We start from the raw sequence: 24,358 nt of genomic DNA, 5'->3' as shown, positions 1-24,358 counted from the left end.
ATAGTCTTCTTTGCTTTCCTCTATGTTCATGCTTTAGCCCATGTAAAATCTCACTTTCATTCAATAGATGCAAAAGCGTCATTTGAGGTCGCTAGATTTGTGGTCCAGAACAGGATGAAAAAAAAAAAGAATATACGTAAGTACAATGGATAAAGATATCTGAATGCATGGATCGAGCCAGCTGTTCGTACAGTATAGCCCATGAGCTCTATAGAAAATAAATTAAATTGCAAATTGGGCTAGACAGACGTGGTTTATAGTTGTAAACAAGACTCAGCGCTAACACAAAGAAAACATTAGTTGCGATGCTGCGCTCGTGTTGACCATTTCTTTCTCCGTCCTTTGTGCTAGCGCTGCGTTTTGTTTAAAGTTATGATCCATAAAAAGCATCTATCAACATTTAAGTGCTTTCTAGGTCAAAATTTCAGGGCGAAATAAAGTAAAAAAAAGAGGAAGAGATAGACACTTTGCAGAATACGGTCCGGTGAGCTCATGACATTGCTTGCTCCCCCTTTCCCCTCGCCCTTATGACTCCTTGGACATGCATCTCGACAGCTTCCACAGACAGCGCGTTCATCACGTGGTGTAGCCGTCCAGTCGTGGCCTGAAAAACAAGAGACAGCGTTCTTCATTCAAGCATTTTCGCTTCTTTCGCTATTTCATTTATTTATTTTTACATGCCACCAATGGGATGCCCCCATTTACAAGGAAGGCTGTACATGCGCACGTACGTACCCTTCTTTCGGGATAGCCTGGGTAAACAGGGAAGAGCGAGAGACCAAAGAAGCATTGCGAGGCGCTTCTCGCATGCATGGTCGCCACAGAGCGAAATTATGATGCACGTGTGCTGTGCGCGAGGGACGAAACTCGTCGCGACGCCGTTAGAATGTTGCCAGCCAAGCGCGGCAGGAGACAACGTCGTTACGAAGCACTTATGCAAATGAGGGCCTTTAGTCATCGTCGCCTCCCCCTTCCAACCCGCCTCCCCAACCAGACATACAAACAATGTTTCCATGCCGCAGCCTCCCCTCTCTGCGATTCTGACGGGGAAATGGAGGAGAGATGACGTAGGTTGAAAGACGGGTGCAGCGGAGGGCTCAAGCTGCATTGCTTCGTCGGGAAATGGACCTAGACGAGGAAAGCGGAAGTGCAGCAAAGCGAGAGCTTGAAGAACGAAGGAGAGAAGAGTGCTTAGGGAGAGCCGAGGAACAACGTCGGGATCATGCAGTAATGAGGAAGTTACTGTAGTACCTCGGCTATATAGATTAAAATCCCGTCCTCTTGCTGAAGCCTGTGTCATAGGGCAAAACAGGGCCGCTGTTCGCAAGGACTTTCGTTCAGGAGCTGCCCGCCATTGGCTAGCCGGCTCATGCAGCCTGTTGCACGTTCGCTGATGCGACTGACTCACCTCTGATCTTTGTACCAACCTGACGTAAGAAGTGCTTTGCTAATATGCACACAAAACTTAAGAAGTAGGAAAAGCTAGAACTAGAAACTGAGCGCTGAAAAACTAGTAATAATAAAGCTTTATTCGGGATAAAAGATCCATGTATATCTCGATAGTTGGCGGGAACGAACTAGAGCGAACATGCTAAAGTAAAATTCAAATTAAACATGGCGGCTACTTTCGTGACGTAAGTCAGGAAGTACAGTTCGGGAAATGACGGTATGAAGAAAACATTCTCTAAAATTCCTCAGTATAGCAGGGGCACTAAGCGCATGACTTCCTGAATTTCAGCGAACGATTGAAATTTCCGGTGTCTCAATTGTCACAGAGAGGAAATTAAAGTGCAATATTAAAGTGCAATAGTCTCTAACGGTGTGTTTGAATATAAGTTAAGTTCCTATGAACAGCAAGAAAGAACTGCTGTGTGTAGTTGTTTTTCGTTTAGATACATAAAGCGTATTCCCATCACAGAGAAACGAAAAATACTTTTACGGAACCTGTTCCCCTGAAAGTCAAATCTCTTTACGCTGAATCTAAATAAATCACAATAAAATATTCCTACTTATCCTAGAAATTACTCTCCTGTGCTCGACCTCTCCAGGCAGGTTATTTCCTAATCTCAGCGCATTCATGCATGTTAAACAAAATAAACAGCGTTTCTTCTATAGCAGCTTACCGCCAAGCAACAGCATAAAAGTGCGCCGATGAATAGTTCCTGACCTGCTGTTAATATTTCGCCCAGTTCAAAAGTCAAAGATTTCAGATCAGTAGGAAGAAAGGGGAAATATGCTGATTGCAGGAAGAGCGCACGCTTCTTGAAGCGACGACAAGACAGCATCCGGCGGGAGCGCTTCAAATGTTCCACAATACGAAGCTTTTTTTTTTTATCCAGCTAACGGCCTTTGTTATTAAGCAGAAGAAAAAACCCAAGAAAGAGCTGTCGATGGCGCAAAAAAAAAGGAAGAAAAGAAAAACGTTCCTTTCTTTTTTACGCCGGAAAATGGACGTATATTGAATAAGTTATGTTAACCCTGGAAGTGTGCTTGCTGCATCTTGAGCTAGCGTACACGTACACGTTAAGCATCCACATATTTTAATGGTCACTGCGCCTCGTGGGTTCGCTAAAGGGAAGGGGGCTGTCAGGAAAGGCATCCTGTTTCACGGTGCATAATTCACGCTGTTACTCATGCATTAGTCGTTGTCCTATCAGTTGAAGCGAAGCTCCCCATTTTCCCGACAAAAAGTTTTCTCTCTAGTGTTTTGCTTGTTCACCTCTTGGAAAAACTTGCTCTAAAAACAACGCGCTGGTAATTTTTTTTTTGCCTACACAATGAAACCCTTTGCATCACAAGAAACTATACAAAACATTTTTCACGGATGTAGCTTCTCTAACAGGATAGTGTCTTTGTCAGTTCGACCAAAAAAAGCTTCTCTGTTTTTTTTTGATCCACCATATCACGTGCCTAGTTTTCTAAGCTCCTTTAACTGTGATGAGCGGATGTGCGGATGTCTCTAATGCACCTCCTTGATAAACTTTTGCCGAGCGCTCCTTCGTTTTATCATATTACATTACTTATACGTACCACCTGAGAATGTCCTTAGATATTTGGCAAAGCTGAAGGCTATTATACCTTTTAGATTCTCTTTCGGCCTTTTGAATTCAGACATTGCCTGTTGACAGAAAATACCGATAAACGAAATTATATGAAACTGTATAATTGTCACCATGGATGCATGAGTGGATGTTATGAGCGTCCCCTTTGGAACGGGGCGGTGGGTTTCCCCGCCAAGCCCTTGCTATTGTACTGTCTTATGTCTTACCTAGGACACCAGCAAAGCCTACACAGCTCCTTCTGATGGCGACGTGAGAAAAGGGTAGCTTCTTTGTTTCAGCTTGACTCAGAACGCACCCAATGTGACCTCTTATGGCCTCATACGGATGAAGCACCACCCTTTGTCCAAAACTTTAAAAAAAAATGCCAAGACGAGTGGAAAAGCTGGGAAGTCACAACTGCGCTCACGTTCATTTAGAGAGGTCAATTGAATGACCTAACAAAACTAAGAGAGAGAGAGAGAGAGAGAGAGAGAGAGAGATAGCAAAGAGAGGAAAGGCAGGGAGGTCAATCCGACGAGCGTCCGGTTTGCTACCGTACACTGAAGGAAGGGAAAGGGGGAAGAGAAAAAGGAAAGCGGGATAGAGCGAACACTGTCTGTACACGCTGCAAAGTGCTTGGAAATCAGTCAAGTCAAAGCAAGTGCTCCGTCCATACGTTAGGCTGCCGTCAATCTTGGTGGTTCATAGCTGGTGATGCACGTTGAAGTTACCAGTGGAGACCAAGGATCCGGTGTGCGTCAGCAGTACGTTGCAGTGCCTGGCAGTATATTTTTAAGTCAAACCCCAGCCGGTCTGACTTCAGTGCGAATACAAAAATTCGGGTGAGCCATGATGCTTACTCAAGAATTGCAAGTACTGAATTGAGAACATCCAGCACTTGCATTGCACTTCGCGCTGACAGAATGTGCAGGTTATTTAAGAGCATTCGAAGGGTATTCATCAGAGACCGGAGCATCATAACGACTTGCCGGTCTTCGGGCAATTTGTCAGGAACCCGCGCTGTTCGCTCTACAGGCGTGCGCAGCTGTATCACTTGACGTGGCTCCGGCTCCGTTTGTGGGATCAGCTGCGGCATCGCCTCCGGTTGTGGCATCGGCTGTGGTATCGCCTCCGGCTGTGGCATCGCCTCCGGCTGTGGCATCTCCTCCGGCTGTGGCATCGGCTGTACCACCGACTGTGGCATCGATTCGTCTCCTCGGGAAGCTGTTGCTGCCGTTAGGAAGCGACCCTCCCGACGCCGCCGGACTTCAAAGAACATTGATACCTCTGTGAAGAATACGCCACATCCGACAACACCTCCTCATCTGCCCCCTAGGCCTGGGGCAATTCAATCTAAATCTGACAAGCCATGGCGGAGAACAATACTACTTGGTCCTCACTACTAAAGCAACAGCCAAAGCCAGAACAACAGCGGAAGTCACAACCGAAGCCACAGCTGAACAAAACTAAAAGACGCGAAGAAACAATGTGCAGCAATTCGCTATTCTCGCAAGGAAGCGTTCACTCATCACTTATGACTGACGCCACCACCACAAGGCGTCACATGGTTTCCGGCTCCGCGATACATGATGTCTGGGAACTGGTCTACTATACCACTCCTGCCAAGTACGCAATTTCCTGAGTTGGAGGTCCGGTTACATATACGTAACAATGAGGACATACGGGTCGGGCTTGCACATCACGCTAGCTGTCTCTGCCGTCTGGCTTCGCGCTTTTAAGAACCACCGTTCGCCTGCATCACGAGCGCTAAGCACGCTTCTAGTTGTCTCAATCACCTCATGCCCCTGGCTCCTCGCGTCTTTTTTTTTTTGCCATGAACATCAGCATGACACTGTACACTACATTGCCTTCGGCGGCTCTTATTGCTCAAGCGCGAACTCAGAAGCGCTTTGTATCCTCTTCCGCACACTCTGCCCTCCTCTCCCCTGGGTTCTGTGACTGCTGTTCAAAGTGAAGCCGCATTCCAACACCCGCAGAACGGGTCCTCCGGTTGCGAATGTACAGCGGCGCACTCATAGAGTTCGCTACTTCACGCGTAGGAGGCCGGGATCGTCGCACAACTTTTTCGCTTCTGACATGTCGAGGTCCTCTTCTGCCTGGTGAGAGCCCCGGAGCTACGTTTTATATCTTTTCTTTTTCTGTTTCTGTTTTCCTTCTTAGCGAACAATGCGGCTCCCTTCTCGCTTGGAAGCTTCTTCTCGCAATGCGTTGCTCGTCGCCTGCCCCGCGGGATTTGACTCACCAAAAGCGTGGTCGACACGGCGCCTGATGAGACGACAAAGACGACGTCTGCGGTCATGCAGGCGCCATTCTTTTGAAGCAGTCTTGCTTGAAAAGAAGCAGAGGGGGATGAAGAGAGAAGGAAACTGCACCCGAGCTCCGCACAACCTCGTTTTTTTTGTCTTTTTTTAAAGTAAGCTTTGTGTCGGGAAGAAAATCTTTTCTTGAAATCCTTCCAAGCGAAGCGCTAGCTTAAAGTTACGTTTGTGTCAAGCCATCCGTGCTGTTTGCGTCGTACTCGAGACAGGCCTGCGATGGAGATTAGATTTCAGTTTTCTTCACTGCGCGAAGTTTGAAGGTACATAGTGCATCACAGAAGGGTCCCTGGCTTAAAGCAGCACGAGCAAGTGTAAACTCGGCTCAGCCTCGTTATCGCATTGGCACTGAAGAATGCGAACAAAGGATCGAAATGAGAACCCCCGAATTCAGCCAGACGACGACGCCTTGGGAAGCCCTAATCGAAACAGTGTTTCGGGATTCATAGGTGCTGTTTTCGAATTTTCTTATCTTGAGCTTTGTAGTGGCACACTTCGAGACTAGTACCATGCGTTCTGCTGCGGCAATTTTGTAGTCCAGCGAATCTGTAATGAGGTTATACATTAGAGAAACATCGATGCATAGAAATGCAGAAATATAGAGCCACCATATTGAATATTGCATGCTGTGGAATCCTCAGTAAAAGTTAGGGTAAGGGAAAGAGAGAACTTCAAACTGGGGGACAAGTTAACAAGCACAAGTAAATCGCAAATTACTCAACATACAGATTGTCTAGCTAAGTACCGGCAGTACGAGATACGCGCAAATGAAATGAAGAAGCTTTTACTGCACCGCAGTGAAGATCACATCGACTGGTGATTTAACGAGTATATGGGCTCTGGGTATTTTCAGAATGACTTATTTTCTGCAGCATTTTTATTACCTCTGATGCATCCAATGTTTCGGTTGACGTATTTTACTAAAAGATCTCTCTATTTCTTGTTTCTTTTTGCCCAGTGCTCTACGCTAAATCAAGCGTGTTTTTAAGTAATCAAGAATTTAACGAATTTAGTTAGCTATAAGCTCGCTTCAGTAACGTTGTCGGGACTGAGAGAAATCTTTACTATTTCAGTACCTACTGTATAGCCGTATTTCACAACTTTGCCTTTCTGTAACGAATGAAAGGTACAGTCGGTTTATTCTTTTTCAAAAGGGTGCAAAGCAGAATGCGCATCTGTGGCTCCAAAGTGCTGACCTAACGTTGTCTGGACAATGTCTTGTCAGAATTGTCTCGTGGCGCCCAAATAAACGCCATAGCCACTGGGCTACCGCAGCGGGTCCTGAGCATTACCATCGTTCCAAATATAGCAAAAATGATTTCGTTTGTTAATGCGTCCGTTCCTTCACAATAGCCGTCTTCTCTACTTCACTGGAAAAAAGTGCACGGACGCTTTTGCAAGTCTAATTGGTATCGGCGTTTCCATTCACTATAGCCACTATAATTCACTATATGAGGATTCTCAATAACGGAGTTCTGCTGTATCTGGCGAACCAGAGAGAGGAGAATTTCCAAACGCATACGAATGAGGTGTAATGTTTCCGGAAGGGCCCTGCGTAGCGCGAGAGGAGATGTTGTGTACCCCGAACAGTGGTGCTCAGGGGGCGCAACTGCCGGCATTGCCGGGGTTGCTATCGTGGCCGGCGCCACAAACTACCTGCCTCCCCCCCACCAACACACACACAGACCAACAGAGCCATTTAGTACCAATAGCCAACAATGGGACCACCTCAAGTGTCATGTTACTAAATGGGATGAAGTGGTACATTGTGATTGTTTTCAACCATGGCAACATCAGCAATCTAAACATACACAACGTGAAGAATGCGAGGCGCTTTAAGACATTCTTTTCAACGCGGCGGATTCAGTGCACTGCAAGGAGTACGAATCCGCTGAGAGTGCCGCATGAAAGAACGCAGCTATAGAGCGTGGCCTACCCACGAAATGATATTATGGGCTCCACACGTAGGGTATAGGTAAGCGGTTTTGTATTGATGATGACTTAGGCTGTGTTGATGACTTCGGTGACAAGGCCGCTTTGCGGGTTCACGAAAGCAAGCAAGCGACCAAAGAGATTACAATAACGAAATTTCACACGAGCATTTTTGAACGGTTGTCGAGTCAGTGGCCTTCGAGATCTCAAATGCTATTATCATTTGTTTATAGTGATTTACTGAGTGTTTCCGAGCGCTGTTGTGCTGATTCAACATTTCATGGACAATAGAGCATCTAGGTATTAAGAGACAAAAAATAAAAAAGAACACCCATACACTCAACCACTATCGATCAAAAAGAACAACAATAACAAAATGCATATTAACGCAGAAAGGGCATAGGCGATGCCTGCCGGAAACGTTGCTTCAAAACAAGGAAAAATGCAATTTGTGCTAGCAGTCCGTTTTAGCTTCCGGTGCCTGCAAATGCTCTCAGCCTGCCGCGCCCGCCGGAAGTAAAATGTTCCGGACGCTCATTTTGAACATCCTGCATTTCAAGTGGACCCGATTGCTCGAACAATGGCTGTCACAGCTGTCTAGCAAACCCGACGTGGAATGAGAAACTAGGAGTGAACAAACTTGTCTCTGACGCGCTACGAACTTTGCCTGAAGACAATAGCAGAATGAAGCCCAAAATTAGTGTTTTTGTTTAAACGAGAACTAAACGAAGTTTCGTTGCCGAACGCAAGACTGCTTTGTTGTGGAGCGCAAGCGATTTTGTGCTGGGCACATTCTGAAACTTGTTTCCTTGTTTCTTCTTTGAGGTGGATGTTATTGCATAAACAAGCTGAAGGTTTGCTTGATTTTTATATGAGAGAAATGCCAAACTTAGACTTCAGCATCCAAACAAGACAGAAGTGTGCAGAATATGTAAGCTTGAAGCGATTAACAGCGGTCGAACACAGAACGACGTTGAAGTCGCTGGTTCGATATGCGAAATTGTCTCCGTCAGGTCAGCAACTGCTATTAGTGCTGCCCTGACGAAGAAAGGTTCCCTCATCGAAACGTTGGCGTCAGCGACGTTCCCTGTTAGACCACTGTTAAATCATTCGACCTAAGTAAGTATAAGCCAGTTGCTTCAACATCACGTCGTAAATTTAGGTGCGAAAAAAAAAAGAATTAGGGCACCATAGGCGCCACGACGCCTCAAGAGTGCCTGCTCACAACTCTAATTTCTTACTGGAGTAATCGCGTATATAAATTAAGACAGTCCAATTTGCCGGAAAATAGTGCTGAAATAAATTAAGGGTTATATATATATATATATATATATATATATATATATATATATAATGAACATCTGGACGTATAGCGTATTGCGTGAAACGAACATATGCTCCCTGCATATTTTACTCACGGATCCCTCAACAATGGGGTGAAAGTAAACAATTCCATTCTATCATTCCGACTTTTGTCTCTCGCAAGTAGTACTCACGTAGGCGAAGTTGTGTTCGCCGTTCCAATTAGCTCTGGTGCCTGTGTCGGCGCATTTGTGAACTTGCAACCACAACTTTAAACGACAAGATACGACATTTGCAGGAGGAGCCTTCTGCATTGCTCGGAATTTCTCTGGGGCTTAACCATACGCGGTCGCAAGGCGACGCGAATGCAGCAGATGTTTAGCTGTTCTGACAGGCATTACTCGAGAATCTTCGCTTACTGCTAAATTTTGTTCTGCCAGGATGGCTGCACTCAATAGAATTTTTTCAGCAGGCTAGAACATAAGCAGAAGATGCCATTCTCATGTTCTTAAAGTAGAATTGACATGTTCTGTCACGTCTATACACTTCAGCTGCAGCTCTGAAAAGCGACCTAGCTTCACTGCAATTCAACAGATTTATTTAATGATTTTGGAGGTGCGACTGCAACAAGTTAGCGTCAGCGGGTTTGTTCAAGAGTACAAATTTCATCAGGTATTGGTCACGCCGAGTAAAGCCATATAGCATAAAGACGACAATACTGGACTACGCCTAAGCCATCTTGTCAAAAGGGTACAAGTAATCGCTTTTTTAATTTTGACGACAACAATAACGACAATCTTTTTCCAAGCCTGAGAACAGCAAGAGCAATAGAGATAAATGGAGATTAAAAAGATGCTCAAATGCACTTCCAGAGTTAGGAGAAAACCGAAGACAGTTCGTCGCAGTAACAGAGTACTCTAAGAAAAAAAAGTATAGCACTTAAGCTTGGAAAGGTATTCGTTTATACAATTGTCTATACATTCCTTAAATTTTCTCTCTTCTAGGAGGAAAGAAAATTACAATGGGGAATAACTTTGATGGGAGCTACCTATATAAAACGAAACAGTGTGGAACCCACGTAAGGTACGCTACGAAATACGTATAAATAAAACCGAGGAACCACAGCGATGCTTCCCTGTATTTAGCTGCAGCTCATACCCCTTTCCACCCTCCCTCCTGCCAACTCATTTCTATATCCAGAAGAAATGGAGTGAAGTGGAACAGCAAGGCAAAAGAGACGCCGAAGGTATTTGTGCGGCAGGGCTCCGAGTTGTGCCGGCCAAGCAAAAGTCGCTCCCTGATGGAACTGGCCCGGGATGGATCGACCATCGACAGCGAGGACGTTCAATCCCCGCTTGACAACAGGGCTGTCGCCTTAAGAAGGGGCGGCTTCGGTATACCTTGGGGACCATGTCTAAAGCTTGGAGGCAACATCGAGTACTTTTGTTTTTGTTGTTGTTTCTTGGCTGCGACTCACACTGGGAGCCCGAACCACAGCAGTGTCATGTGCGGTGTATGCCTGCGTGTACATAAAGTTCGCGGCACCACCCACAGCGGTGAGAGAGTAAATACTGTGCAGGAAATACAAATCCTCCTCTTATGCAGTCTTGCTTCTCTTGTTGATGTCCTGCAGTACAAACTAAAGATAAAGGACAAGAAGGATGTTCTGTTTAGCCTACTCCACTCGTGAGCCTACCGCCACCAGCCATCTCACATTGAATACATCCAGCGGTTTTCATCCAGATAAGCAAGGTCTCATAAGGAAGCGAAATAAATAAACGGAGCTTTCCGCTTTGGCGAATTTACTCTGAACCGAACGCGATGTTGGCCTCGGTCCATGGCAACCTGCATGACTCTGGTCTTCAGTAATGATCGGAGAAAACGAAAAGTGTCACCGCATTTATAGTCTCTCTTTTCCGCTGGCTAAAAATCATGCTCTTTTGGCTTGGGCAGTGTAGGAGGGGATTCGTTGAGGGGTGGATTTGCCTTCAAGGGAGAAGTGAATGTAGAATCGAAATAATAAAGCAGGAATATAAATATGCACAGCTGCAAATGAAAGACGAGTAACATTCCCTTATTCACTCAGTGTTACGATTATATGCAGCCGTGGATACAAAATGTGCACGCAGTGGAATTATTGAGGATGCACGGAACGTCGCATAGTTTATTCGATAGGTTGCGTTCCAGAAGGAGTGATTCGTAAAAATCTTGTATGCATTTGTAGCTACCATGGCCATCACTTCTTCCCGCTTTCTTAAAACGCGTCTTATGTACAGACATCTAGTTCCATGTCAGAAAGCTTAATTTACCACAGGGATAAGTTATCGGTGCTGTGTTCAATTCATGCCCAATATTCCTATAGTTCCTTTGAGGCTCAGAAAGCACTGAAGGCACTTATGCACTGAAGGCAATGAAGGCACTGAACGTCTGGTTTGTACGAGCTGCTTTGACTCTAGTACTATCCGTGCACGTCTCTATACCCTCTATCTCTCTTCCCCTTCTCCCTTTCCCAAGAGAAGGTTAGCCAAGAGGACTCTTGACTAGTTAACATCCCTGCCTTCATTACATACCTCTCCCTCTCTCGCTTGAGCGTCCGTTTGTTCACATTGGCGGCTAATATACTGGAATAAGTTGGCCTGTTCGTCCATTACTTTTTACATCAAAGCTGTCTCCGAGATGTGTCCCCGAGATGTTGACAAAAACAAATAATCATGTGGGCCGATACTGATAGTGCAGAAAGTGCCCAAGTTCAATGTCACATACCCCTGCGGGCTCGGAGACCTGTAACGCGCCTTTGAACTACCTTTGTCACACGTGGGGCCCAAAGAGGTTCCAGCCACAAGGGTAACAGATGCTCTTGAAAAAATGTTCTGTAGAACTTTTTTAGAACTTGTTTTGTAGAACAACTGTTAAAAAATTATCGCCGGCAACCTTGCAAACGAGCTAGTGTCACTGCTCGCGCGTTCTTTGTCGTCGCCTTCCCCAGCTGGCTCTGTTGTGCAAAAAGCTATCATCATCAGTAATGGCTCCAGCGTCAGCGTCTTCCACAGCTGGTTCCGTTGCCGCTCAGCGCCGGACGCTGGCGTAAAAATAAATGTTTTTTCTCTCTCTCTCATCATCCCAGCATAGAATTTCACTTCTCATCTGTCGTTGTAATGGGGAGACCGCGTTTACTGGGGTATGAGCCATTGCTTAAGGGGGTATGAGCCATTCATTTTTTTAGGAGACGGACCCATTTAATAACAGACGTGATACGCAAATGCATGTGCGTATCACAAATTAGGACAATAAATATCTTCGTACCTTTGTTAAATATTGTCACAGAGTAGTGATGGTGAAGAAGGCAGCCAAACTGATTATAGAAACTGGCGTTTTATTGGGCGAACTTGTGCCCTCAAAAGCAGGCTATACTCAAAGAACAACGGTAGCGGCGAACACACTCGGCGATCGTCGAAAATCTGATCAGCGGGTCAAACGCGTCAGCTTTTATACAGCAGTCGTTAATGTTCCAGACTAATCGTTGGGACCCGCATGCCTTCCACGAAGTTCTACACCATTCGCGCGTAACGCGATGAAATCAGATAACACAAGGTTCGGCTACAACAGACTGTGGATAGAAGCATCGATAACTTTCCCTAAACTTCGGATACATGCAGGCGTTTCCCACGCTGTGCGATAACATTTGTTAGGCTGCGAAACGTGGTCGCCCGATAAAGATAAGTACACGTGTCAATACACTGGGGCACCTCTGTGTGGTGCGCTAAACAGTTTGGCCATTCTGTCTTCACATAGTCGAAGGGCTCTGAATTTTTTGAAAAAAAGTATTACCGGGTGGAATCGTTTGAAAATTGCGCAAGGGACAAGCATAAATGTAGATGTGGTTTATGTAAAACTATAACTCTTCTGCACTAACGCCCGCGGGCAATGGGGGCGGGGGGGGATGCGTTTTGAATAAAGAAAATAGAGGCAGTGTATTTTCAAGTGCTAGATTTCGTGCTTTCAGGGTACTAGCACGGTTATTTAAGACGGGGCGTACCGATTGTCCAAAACTGCATCCGAAGAGTTATGATACATCCACTACTTTCTGTGGTCGTCCCCAAAATACCAAGATGATGGCGACGCTCTTGAGAACCTGCAAAACTACGACCCTCCGTACGCGCGCCTGCTACACCTTATGATGCCAGAAGGGTTACTTATAGCCCGGAAAGAATATGCTCGAGTTCTTACACTCCTAAGGGGGACTGTATTGACGCACATGTGGTGACATACTGCAGTAACATTCTAGGAGACGTAAGTAACATTCAGTAACATTCCTTAGCCTCGATTTCATTAACTTTTTATTTGATTCACTAAATTTGAGTCACTAGATTGACTCCTTCAATAAAACAAAACAAAAAATGTCGCGTTTTTGCCCCTGTAAAGGGTGTATCACCTGTGGCAGTACAGCATCGCGTAAGGACATTGGTGCGGAGGAGGATGAGAACGGGTGTGCTTGCTGCAGGCGGACCTAGTTATGCAAATTTGCGATAAGGTCAGCTATTTTTGAGGAAGTGGGATGGTGTAGGTTAAAACACAACTATATAAGCAAAATGCAGCCAGTATGTGAGTGACTACAAATAAAGATCAGAAATACTGATAACACGAACATGCAGTACGTTGATTTCAGGTTATTATCTGACACAAACTGCACATATATCAGGCACTAAAAGAGCACCAATCGCTTGATGTTTTTTTTTGTCGATATGATATGATATAAGGAGATGTTGGCGCGCAATTTAAGGCGCCGGCTACTCCTTATCTCTTGGGTGGTTCCGTCATACATCATTGAGGGTGCACGGTTACATATCAAAATCTTTTCACACAAGCACACCTATGTCTCCACGGCTATGTAGTCGAAAGTCTCAAAAGTACAAACGATACTGTCGCCTAATAACACTGTCGCCTAATAACACTTAGCACACTATGTCTCCACACCTACAAACGATACTGTCGCCTAATAGCACATTTTCTAGTCATAGGGTCAGCGGGTACATACAATATACATGGCAAATGTCTCCATACTTATGTAGTCGAAAGTCTCAAAAGTACAAACGATACTGTCGCCTAATAGCACATTTTCTAGTCAGCGGGTCAGCGGGTACATACAATATACATGGCAAATGTCTCCACACTTATGTAGTCGAAAGTCTCAAAAGTACAAACGATACCGTCGCCTAATAACACATTGTCAAGTCAGGGGGTGGTATATACAGCGTGCAAATATATTAGCACATACAGTCACAACAAAGCAGTCAACATAACATAATTCCCAAAGAGATGGATAGATAGAGTGACATTCAAATGAACAGAAGAATGAAAGCACTAATAACGTCCAATGATGCCGCTGTCTTCAAAAAAAGTCTTTAGTGCTTTTAAAGCGCTCTTCTGCAAGGCCGTTGTTGGCCAAGGGCCCAAAAGTTTCCTTAAACTGAAAGGTCTGCGGTCTAATTTACTTAGCGCTGATTTAAGTCGGCATCTTGGTGTGTCGTGATGTGGGCACTCTAGAAGGAGGTGAGATATATCTTCATCTACAAATCCACAATCACATTCGGGGGTTTCCGCTCGGCCAATTCTGTGTAAGAAATGCTTTGTGTAGGCAGTGCCTAGCCTTAATCGATGAATAAGCGTTTCCATAGTTCTATCTAATGACAATGAAAATTTGAATTCAATAAATGGATCAATATGATATAAGTCAGAGCTTTTAGAATTCTGGTCAAACCAAGTGTTTCTAGACATGTTGAAAGACGTTGTCCTTATAATGCAGCGCAATTCATTTTTGATATTGGGAGCGGAGCCGTATCATCTTTCAGGTGCGCTTGTCGTGCTGCTTCATCGGCTGCTGTGTTGCCAGGAATGTTGCAATGCCCTGGTATCCACTGGAATGCTACTGCATGTTTCGCTTCGCTTGCCTTTGTGAGGTTTTTAAGTGTTTCATATATTATACTGTCGCTGAATGTTTTCCCCTTTGTGCTGCAGAGTGATGTTAGAGCCGCCTGTGAATCGCTGAAAATTACCCATTTTTGCGCTTTAGTTACTGACAATATAAATTTTACCGCACATAGGATTGCGAACAGTTCAGCCGTTGTGGACGAAGTCGCACGAGATAACTTAAATTATTCTTGTTTGTTGAAGTGCGGTATAATGAATGATGAAGTTGAAGAGGTTGCTGTACTGAAGCCGTCTGTATAGACGTGTGTGTATCCTGAATACCACATATATATCTGGTATAGTGCTAGTTGTTGAGCAGCTTGAATGAAAATGTCTCTTTTGCTGAATATTCCTTCTACTGACAATTCGATTTTTGGAACTGTAAGCAGCCACGGAGGATATTCGATGTCTGAGTTCCAAAATTCATTTCCTGGCAATATGTGAAGATTTTTTTGAATTTCTATATGAATATAACTTCTATCTCGTTTCATTATGTCTAGAGCCAATGGGTGGTTTTTATGCTGTGTTTGAAGACGGAAATAATGCCGGCATGTTTCTGTAGTTCGCATAACTGGAAATGGTGATTGGCGAGCCTCAGCTATTACAAGAGAACTCGAAGTCGCTCGTGGAACTCCTAGACATAGGCGTAGTCCTCTAGCTAAAAGTCTTTGAAGTCTCTCTTCTGACGTGTGGGAAAGTCCGTGTAAGATGGGAGCGGAATATGCAATTTTTTGTCGTATTAATGCATTGTAAACAGTCAGCATGGACGATACTGATCCGCCCCATGATGCGCCTGCAAGTCTGCGAAGTACAGTCACTGTGACATTGACCTCGTTTTCGAGTTTTTTTAAGTGGGGTGCCCAGGATAGCTGCCTATCAAGTATTGTGCCAAGAAATCGATGCTGTGTGACAATCATTAGAGGGTGTCCTTCCAGATTAAAAGTGACATTTTTTAACTGCCTCCGAGTGAAGGGCAATACAGCAGTCTTTGCGTGTGATAGTACCATTCCTCTTTCTCTCAAAAATTGGTTGATGATATTTATGCCGTCTTGCAATGCCATCTGGAGTAGTTGAACATTAGATCCAGATGTCCAAATACACACATCATCTGCATACAGAGAAAACTTTAACTGTGATGGCAGTCTTCGCGTTAAATCAGCCATGACGCAGTTAAAAAGGAAGGGGCTGAGTACGCTTCCCTGTGGCACTCCCTGTTTGACAATATGTTCAGCACTCTTTCCTTCACCCGTCTGAACAAATATTTTGCGACCTGATAAAAATTCCGAAATCCATCGCAAGGACCTGCCAGACAGACCAAGTTCCAACATGCTTAGCAGAACATGAACGTGACTAACGGTGTCAAATGCCTTCTTGATGTCTAGGAATACTGCTATAGTCATGTTTCCACGTGCACGCTCGTGCTCCACACAGGTTACTATATATAATATTGCATCCATTGTGCATCTATGTTTTCTAAAACCTACTAAGTAGTTGGACAACACCTTCGTTTCATTACACCACCATTGAAGTCGCGCGTCAATAATTTTCTCCATTACTTTGCATAAACAACTTGTCAAACTAACGGCGCGGAAGGATTCAAGGCACAAGCGCGTCTTACCAGGTTTTAAAATTGGTATGATTCGAGCGACTTTCCAAGAGTCAGGTACAGTTTCCTCTATCCATAAGTTATTATAAATGTCTAAGAGCGCATTTATACCTGTCGGTCCGAGGTTTCTTAGCATATTGTACGTAATGCCGTCCGGTCCAGCAGCGGACTTTTGGCGACATGATGCAATTGCACATTGGAGCTCGCTTAATGTGAAAGTGTGATCTAATAGAGGATGTTGGGCACAGTAGCAAGCAGTAATTTTTCGCTTAGCCAACTCTACTGAAATATCAAATTCCGCACATTGTGACGAAAAAGCAGATCTGGAAATAAGCTCACAAAATTCATCTGCAACTATTATTTCACACGTGTCCCGGGCTACAGCGAGAGCACGAAATGGGAAGCTTTGTGTTACAGGTCCGCTTAAAGAACGAATTACAAGAAAAATTCGTGGGACAGCCGTGTGAGGAGACAGCGTGCCGCAGAAATCGCGCCAGCGCCGTTTGCCTAAGCTTGCCATTCGTCTGCGCATTACAATGTGTATTTTCTGAGCGTTTCTGTATGCTTCTAAACTTCCGCTCCGTCGGTAAGCTCTTTCGGATCGGCGTCGGATGGCTCTTAGGTGTTCATATTCTCCGTCAACTGCAGCATAATCTTTTGGTATTGGGACCTTCTTTGTGCATATGTTCATATTATCCTGCAAAAATTCTGTAAATTTTTCCACTGTTGCATGTTGGTTAATTTGATCCGTTAGGCGGTACCGAAAAGCTTGCCAGTTGGTTAGTCTGCTGTAACGCCTGATATCATACTGCATGCTAGGGTGGTTAACAAGGATGGGAAAATGATCACTTCCGCGCGTTTCCATATCTGTTGTCCATCCCACACCATTTACTAGATCATGTGAACACAGGGTAACATCTATGCAGCTTGAGTAATTATATCCACGAAGGAATGTTGGCGACCCATCGTTTAAAACAGTCAAGTTGCATTTATCTATGGCACACTCAATAACATTACCCCGTGCATCACAATGATCACTGCCCCAGATGATGTTGTGTGCGTTGAAGTCGCCACATATAAAAACATTAGAATGAGCTATATTGAAGATATGCACTAGTGCTTCTACTGAAATCCGGTTTGAAGGTTGTAGATATAGATTAATCACTGTTATACAGAGCTTGCCATAGGATACTTTACATGCGATGAATTCCGGGAGGTCTGAATCACTGGACTGAATTTGATAAGATGGTAGGTCCTTTCTGACGCGCAGGAGCACTCTGCTAACAGCACCTTGACGAGAAGTCTTATATATCACATAATTCGAGAGGCGAAAGTCGTCAGTGATTCCCGCCTATTGAATGCAAAGTATTGGGAAGTTGTATTGTACAAGCAGTTTACGAAAGTCAGCGCACTTTCTTCGAAGACTGTTGGCATTCCACTGAAATATGGAGACATTTTTTTAGCGGTTATTCATGTAGTGCCTGCCGCAGTTTCGGCCAGGATTGTTGACACAACAGTGCTTCTAGAGGCAACAAGGCTTTTACTTCTGGTAGGTTGTTTGCTTCTGGCAAAGCAGATAGGATTGCCTTAAGAGCTGCGAAAAGCATTGGCAAAATCAGTTGTGTCACCGATGCTGTGGTATGTTCGCTATTAGCTGGTGTTACTTCTGCAGTAGATGCCTAAGGTCGCTGAGAGAAATCTGTGCGAGTACAGGAGCTTTCTTGTGGATTATTTTCTGCCTGTTGTCCTCTGGGTTTCCGTAGCACTGATGCATAAGACTGGGCGCTTGACTCTGATCCTCTTGAAGGGTCTCTTGATTGAACTGTTGGTTGTTCTCTAGAGGAGGAATATCTTGTTGGTGCTCTTGGCTGTGGTGGTTCCGGTGCCCGCTGAGGTGGGTGATCTGGCACTGGATGAACGATCTCGAGGTTTGGTGCGTGTTCATTGCGTCGCGGTTGTCTTCCATGAATTAGTTCATGTCGACGCATTTGTGCCGCTGCTTTTTTCTGTGGGCAGCCTGAGAAGGAGGCGGCATGGTTCCCCGCACAGTTTGCACATTTAGGTTGAAGAAGTGACTTGCACTCCTTGTGGTCATGGTCTTCTGAGCAAATTTTGCATGGACGTGTGCTACGGCAGGTTTTCGCAATGTGCCCAAATCTCTGGCAATTATAGCAGCGAAGTGCGGGTCCTAGGTATTCCTCGACAGGGTGACTGGTGAAACCCAAGTAAATTCTTCCAGGAATAGGGCGGTCGTCTCTGAAAGTCAGGATTACCGTGTGAAGTGGATATGACTTCACTGCTCCATCTTCTTGGCGGGCATACCTTATCTGTCTGCGTGCCGATATAACTCCTGCGTCTTTCAAGAAGTCTAGGAGTTGATCGTCTGTGTACTGCAGAGGCACATGTTTTACTTTCCCAACGTTTCGCGTGTACGACTCTGGGATGAATGGCTTGACTTCCAGGCCGCCTACACTTGTGAGCATCAAAAGGCGCTTCGCCGATGCTAAGGAAGCAACGTTGACACTGAAACTTCCATCTCTGGTCGTCCTGAAAGACTGTACTTTTTCTTTGGCAGCAGAAACTATTTCGGCAGACACTCGGTTTGGATTTACTTGCCAAAAAGTAGTACCTTCACTTGTGGGCCTTCGGCTCGCTTTTTCTTATACGTGACCACAGTAAATGGTGCATCTTCACCCATCTCTTCTTCATCACTTAGCTCATAAGTCGATGTTCTATCATCGTACTTGCCGTCTTCTAGGCGAGGTTTCTTGGTCTCGGCTTCACCATCAGCCATCATTCCTGAATTCGCTGAAGTTGATTCTGAGTTGGGGAGAACCAAACGTGCCGGCTTTATGAAGCTTTGTGACGCTTGCAAGGCTCCAGGCTTTTCATTACGGCCCGTAGCGTCATTCATATGGCTTGTTACGTTTGGACGAGCATAAGGCTCGTGACGATGTTCTCGGCTTCCGACCACCGTAGCGGCAGGGTAATAGTCAGGTCTTCAAAAAAGAAATGTCGTACCTGTAAGGCGCTTGGCTCGTTGAATCTTCACCCGATGTCTCGTTAATCAATCGTCGGCAAAGGTAACCGTAACTATCCAAAAAACCAGAAAACTCAGAGCACCACATAAAAACAGCGACCGAACAGATACACTTCTTCTTCTTCTTCCGCTTGATGTTTTGAGGTGGGTAAAAAAGAATGCTAAATATTTATTTTTTGGATGTACCTAGTAAAACAATTTCAAGGAAGAGATAGATAGATAGATAGATAGATAGATAGATAGATAGATAGATAGATAGATAGATAGATAGATAGATAGATAGATAGATAGATAGATAGATAGATAGATAGATAGATAGATAGATAGATAGATAGATAGATAGATAGATAGATAGATAGATAGATAGATAGATAGATAGATAGATAAAGATAAAGATAAAGATAAAGATAGACAGGTAGATAGATAGATAGAGAGAGAGAGAGAGAGAGAGAGAACAAATGTTTAATGATCGAAACAGTGTCCCGAGCGAGACCCGGTATCACCCCGAGGTGGGAAGGCTCTTTAGTCCGGGAACCCTCTGGCTTCGACTGCCCTCTTTGCCCTAGCGATGAGCTATCGTTGGTCTTCCAGGTAAACTTCAGAAGTTTTCTACCGAAACGAAAGAAAATACAGAGAAAGGAACATACCATAGGTGACCACAGGAAACGCAAGTAGGCGCCGATGCAAGCCAGAAAAAATTGCCAGGCATTTAACTGCAGCACTTATGGCTTTATTTTTGTCTACCAATTGCTAATAGAGCAGATGTTACGGTTTAAGCATTCAAGTGAGTGGTAAGGAGAGAAAACAGTCAACATCACTACCAGTATCTCTGAGCCCTCTGACAGGGTGAAGCCTCACAAAAAACGCACGCAGCGCTGGCTGACCAGTGGCACCTCGTCACAGGGTTTCATTCGTTCCGGACCACTAGTACACGTGCCCATAGGCTCTTGCAGCCACGGACCAAGAGATGAGAATGAATGGACGTGTCCCTGGCTCACAGTGAGTTTGTCGTTCAAGCGATGTATCCCCTCCCTTTCTTTTCTGTGTCCCTACTTGCTCGGCCTTCTCATAACACAACCAATCGCGCGCCCACCAGCGCCGGGGGTGCTCACGACCGTGGCCGGGCGTCCAGCACCCGCCGCGACGCGTAGCGTGTGCGGCGTTAATCTTCGGTGTTTCCGCTTCGCACCGCTGAGTAAACACGAGCGGTCGGCATCATAAGACGGCTGGATTCGACCATCAATGCTTGTCATCCCTAAAGCCGGTCCCCCACCTCGTAGCCCGACTAATCAAATTAATCAGCGCACAAGCTTGCTTTGCCGCGCTCCATGCTCTGTTTCGAGGTCGCGGTCACTATTTTTCCTTCTTGTCTCTATTGTTTTATGCTGAACGAAGAACGAGCCTTTGCGAGATTAACGCGTTTTCCCTACGAGGCCCCCGCTGGAGCTTCTCAGCCGAGCAGCGATGTCTAATTTACGACTTCGGGGCGAACTAGGCCGTCAACACTGAATCTGTCTCCGTGGGTTAATGCCTTCGAAAATAACCGCGGAATATCTGGTCGACATCCAGCGCAGTCAACGAGCTGTCGCCGACAAACTCACTGCCGACGGGGATTACGGTCGCCTTATGCCGCTCGGTAGTTTGTATGAAGGATGCTTTTCTTTAGTACTGTGGCGGCATACAGGGTTTCCTTACAAGCGGCCATAACGCTGTCAGAGCAAATAAATTTGGAATGACTAGAAAATGTTCATACAAAGCTGTGTATTCTTCCGAAGCACTCCCAACTTACATACCTTCAGCTCACAATGTCAAAAACACAGCGCTTACTTTCTAGTGCCGTGTTTTCACCAATTTCGCAAGCTCCTTCTTTGTTGTCTCTTTTAGTTTAACCATGTCCAACCAAGTGCCCGACACATGCATCTCGATTAACTATGACACCAGACTATCGGTGACCGTAGGCTAAATGCGGTTTTAATGACGACCCCGGTAGCTCTGGTAGAGTCACTATCTAGTGGTTTAAGTAGAAAAGCTTGATAATGGTCATTACGTCAACAGCTCAGATCTGCGTTGTCTAATGCCATGGGCACTGGTATAATTGTGCAACTCGAGGCATGCTGTCCCCATCTGCGCAGGCTACATCAGAACATAAGAAAGTGAACTGATATAGAATGTGCTGATCTCCTTGTGCCCTTGCTTATAATCATGTCAAAAGTATCAATTACTCATTTCCAATAGCTTTGGGACTACCGCAAGCCACATTATCTGCCAGCCTTCACTTTGAGTCATTGGCTGTCCGATGACGCAAAGCTGCCGGGTGGCACTTCTACGTTCCATTATCAGCGAGACTGGCTTCTGTCCGTCACATTTCTAAACGTTCTTTATGGAGTACTTTCACAACCACAGTAGTAATACGGAAGCTATGGTGATAGTGGTAGAGAAAACAAGCACAGTGATATTTTCGTGCGTGAGCTACAAAGTTCTGGTGAATACAAATAGAGAGGACATAATGGTTCAAAAGTTTGACAAGACCCGGCAACGGATAACGGTAAGTCCACACTGCAAGTCGCTGTTTCGGCATTGGAGCAACTGGAAACAATGTACAAGAGGACACATGATTAAACTATAATGGATTTCGAACTAAGAAGAATTCTAAACAAATGAAAGCATTAATCAATAGAAGGGCACACTGTCGATTCTCATGGTGATCAGAAAACGAATAGACAGAACCACTTCGAAGCATGGTTGAGCATACACAGCAGAGGTATCTCTGTTTTCGCAACTTCACGAGCAACCACTAATGGCTTTCGCTGTGCCTTGCGACGAAAGTGATAAGCGGTTTCGTCGATACTCCAGGTTCTCACTGCGAAGTCTTAAATGCAGACAGCGTCACTTTTCTATGGCTGATTTCCATAAACGTCCATACAGCTGGCAGTCGTGATAGACCACTGGGTAAGGCCTGATGATTGCGTCAACACAAACATTTCACGGGACACAACCATTATAAAAAGAAGGTACAACAGTCTTCGCAAGAAATGTTTCCCACTGTTTAGAAATAATACATTTCGTATTAATCCTGCCATCGCTTTTGTCCATCGCTGATTACCTTTCTCTCTGACTACCATGCGCTTTGTGTCGGTTACGAGGCCTAGCTCTCATTTTTTTCCTGACAAGCGTATTGACGACTTCTTTATTTGAGCACTGAAACAAAAAACACAGCAATGTGGTCGCTAACGAGAAACGTCTTTGCGGTGTCCTTCTTACAATATCGATGAAGGACATGCAAGTTCTCTCGTAAAAAAGTGCGAGTGGGTCGTTTTGTGTGCTCTTTATAGAGCAGACAAGGACGTCTTAAAAGCTGTCACTATTACCCCTTTTACTCGAAGCAAACATTCCTGGCTAAGCTTGGTCGATAGTCAAACTTTAAGAACGCAAAGTTGCAAATCATATCAGGAAAATCAAAATCACACTGCCAGAATACAGCCTGCTTCTGAAGGTCAGGTTTCCAAAGAGTCAGATTTATTTGAGTGTTATTCATTTGATCTCTGTCACGCTGTACCTTGAAGCGCCGCCTTGCGCTTATTTCGCTCTCGGTAAAACGAGACGGCAGCGATGATGCAGCTAGCTTACTAGCTTTACTCTTTGAAACGACTGCGTGTATGATATGTGAAGCACCGGTGCATGCAAATTTAGAAAATCAACAAAGAAAACAATACACAATCACATTCAATGATGACGCGTTTCTTTAATGTGTCGGGTGGTGGCAACAGTCTCACATTTCATGTAGTGATATTGCTGATTAGGGGCCAGGTATGAGACTGCAGGTATTAATCCGCCCGTATGCAACTTCGCACCGTTAGCTTTTACTCGGTGGGTCTTACCTGAAATACACGTAAACGTGGAATCCTGTTTGTTCAGCATCATCTGAACCTTTTTTTTTTTCTTTTGCGCTTGTAGTACTTAAAACAACGATAAAAAGTTAGCCCACCAGCTCTTTAGAGCAGTGGTATCGCCATATATATATTTTTTTTCAGACATTGCCTGAAGTCAGATATTTAAGAAGAAAACATCTTTTCTGCTATACAACTGAACTATAAAAATTACATGGTAATTATGTAAATTGTACCTCTTAGGACAATGGACACAACGATACGTAATTGCAGTGAAGATGTAGTTTTGGATACTTAGGCATGCCTGAGGGAATGCTACTCACTGGAAGTGGTGGAAAGAGAGGAGCAAGGAGTGGCAAGGAGGTGAACTAGATTTTGTCTAATTTGCTGTCCTACGCGTGGTCAGAGATATGTGCTAGTGAAAGAGAGGGGAAAAAAGGAGTTCAGATCGATCAAGGACACCAGACAAGGCGCACCGTGACTACAGCCCGTACCTCAAGTCTGCCGCCTTCAAATACTTTAGAAGTGAACGTGTGTATATCTGTGCTGATGAAATGTGAGGCCAGATTTCAGAAGGCCAGAAGTTACTTTCACATGACTCAGATACAAACAAAGAGAAATGCTCCTTATGACCTGACACACTGCGTCTCGGTGCTTCGTTGTTAATCTGTATAGCTCTATACGCGCGAGCGATGCTTGGAATCCTCATGTACACTATTTTATAACAACGAACATCCGAAAGTAGCATTTAGTTCGTATTTTCCTTTTCTTCTTCTTTTGTACTGCGGTGTGCATATGTTTGCACTTCCTTATTATGCATTGTCAATTTTGTTATTCATGTAAACTTATATAAACACCCCATATACAAAGACAGAAAGAGAAGCAGGCTAGCGATTGTCTCTTGAAACGGACAATGCCACCACCCACCCGCTTGAAGTATAAAAAAAGAAACTTTATGAATGAAACTTTATGAAACTGCCGAATTTGGTGAGTGGCCATTTTGGTCCACAGACTCGCTAGAAGTCGCGGCGCATTTGCTTTTTTTGTCATGTTCTCATGTACCCATGTTGGTACGCACTCCAATAAATTTCTTTAATTTAGTTTTATACCAATGCACACAAGAAATCTGCATACATATAAAATATACTAAATGCCGTTTCCCTTTATTTTAACACGTCAAACTTTTCTTTTTCTAATGCATATCGTGCGACACGCATAGAGCAAGTTATAATGCACGGTGGTGTGCT

General features: G+C 44.7%; 1 protein-coding gene across 1 annotated transcript; it reads right to left on the bottom strand.

The window, feature by feature from the left end:
• Window positions 1-490: 490 nt before the first annotated feature.
• On the bottom strand, window positions 491-18,978 carry LOC142588402 (uncharacterized). The gene is made up of 3 exons (XM_075700096.1): window positions 18,933-18,978; window positions 18,095-18,843; window positions 491-604 (listed from the first exon to the last, which is right to left on the bottom strand). Exons 1-3 carry the CDS (start codon window positions 18,976-18,978, stop codon window positions 491-493), a joined length of 909 nt encoding a protein of 302 aa, XP_075556211.1.
• Between the last annotated feature and the right edge of the window lie 5,380 nt (window positions 18,979-24,358).

The sequence above is a fragment of the Dermacentor variabilis genome, chromosome 7 (assembly GCF_050947875.1).
Source record: "Dermacentor variabilis isolate Ectoservices chromosome 7, ASM5094787v1, whole genome shotgun sequence".
Lineage (NCBI taxonomy): Eukaryota > Metazoa > Arthropoda > Arachnida > Ixodida > Ixodidae > Dermacentor > Dermacentor variabilis.
This window is presented reverse-complemented; position numbering and strand designations above follow the sequence as displayed.

Bases quoted from the DNA above. Each gene is read 5' to 3' on its own strand.
- LOC142588402 (XM_075700096.1), bottom strand. From the start codon at position 18,978: ATGGCTGATGGTGAAGCCGAGACCAAGAAACCTCGCCTAGAAGACG. The intron at 18,844-18,932 runs GCAAGTACGATG...GTCACGTATAAG, and splicing joins GAAACCTCGCCTAGAAGACG to AAAAAGCGAGCCGAAGGCCC. The intron at 605-18,094 runs GTGCCAGATCAC...CTTGTTTTTCAG, and splicing joins ACCTCGAGATCGTTCATCCA to GCCACGACTGGACGGCTACA.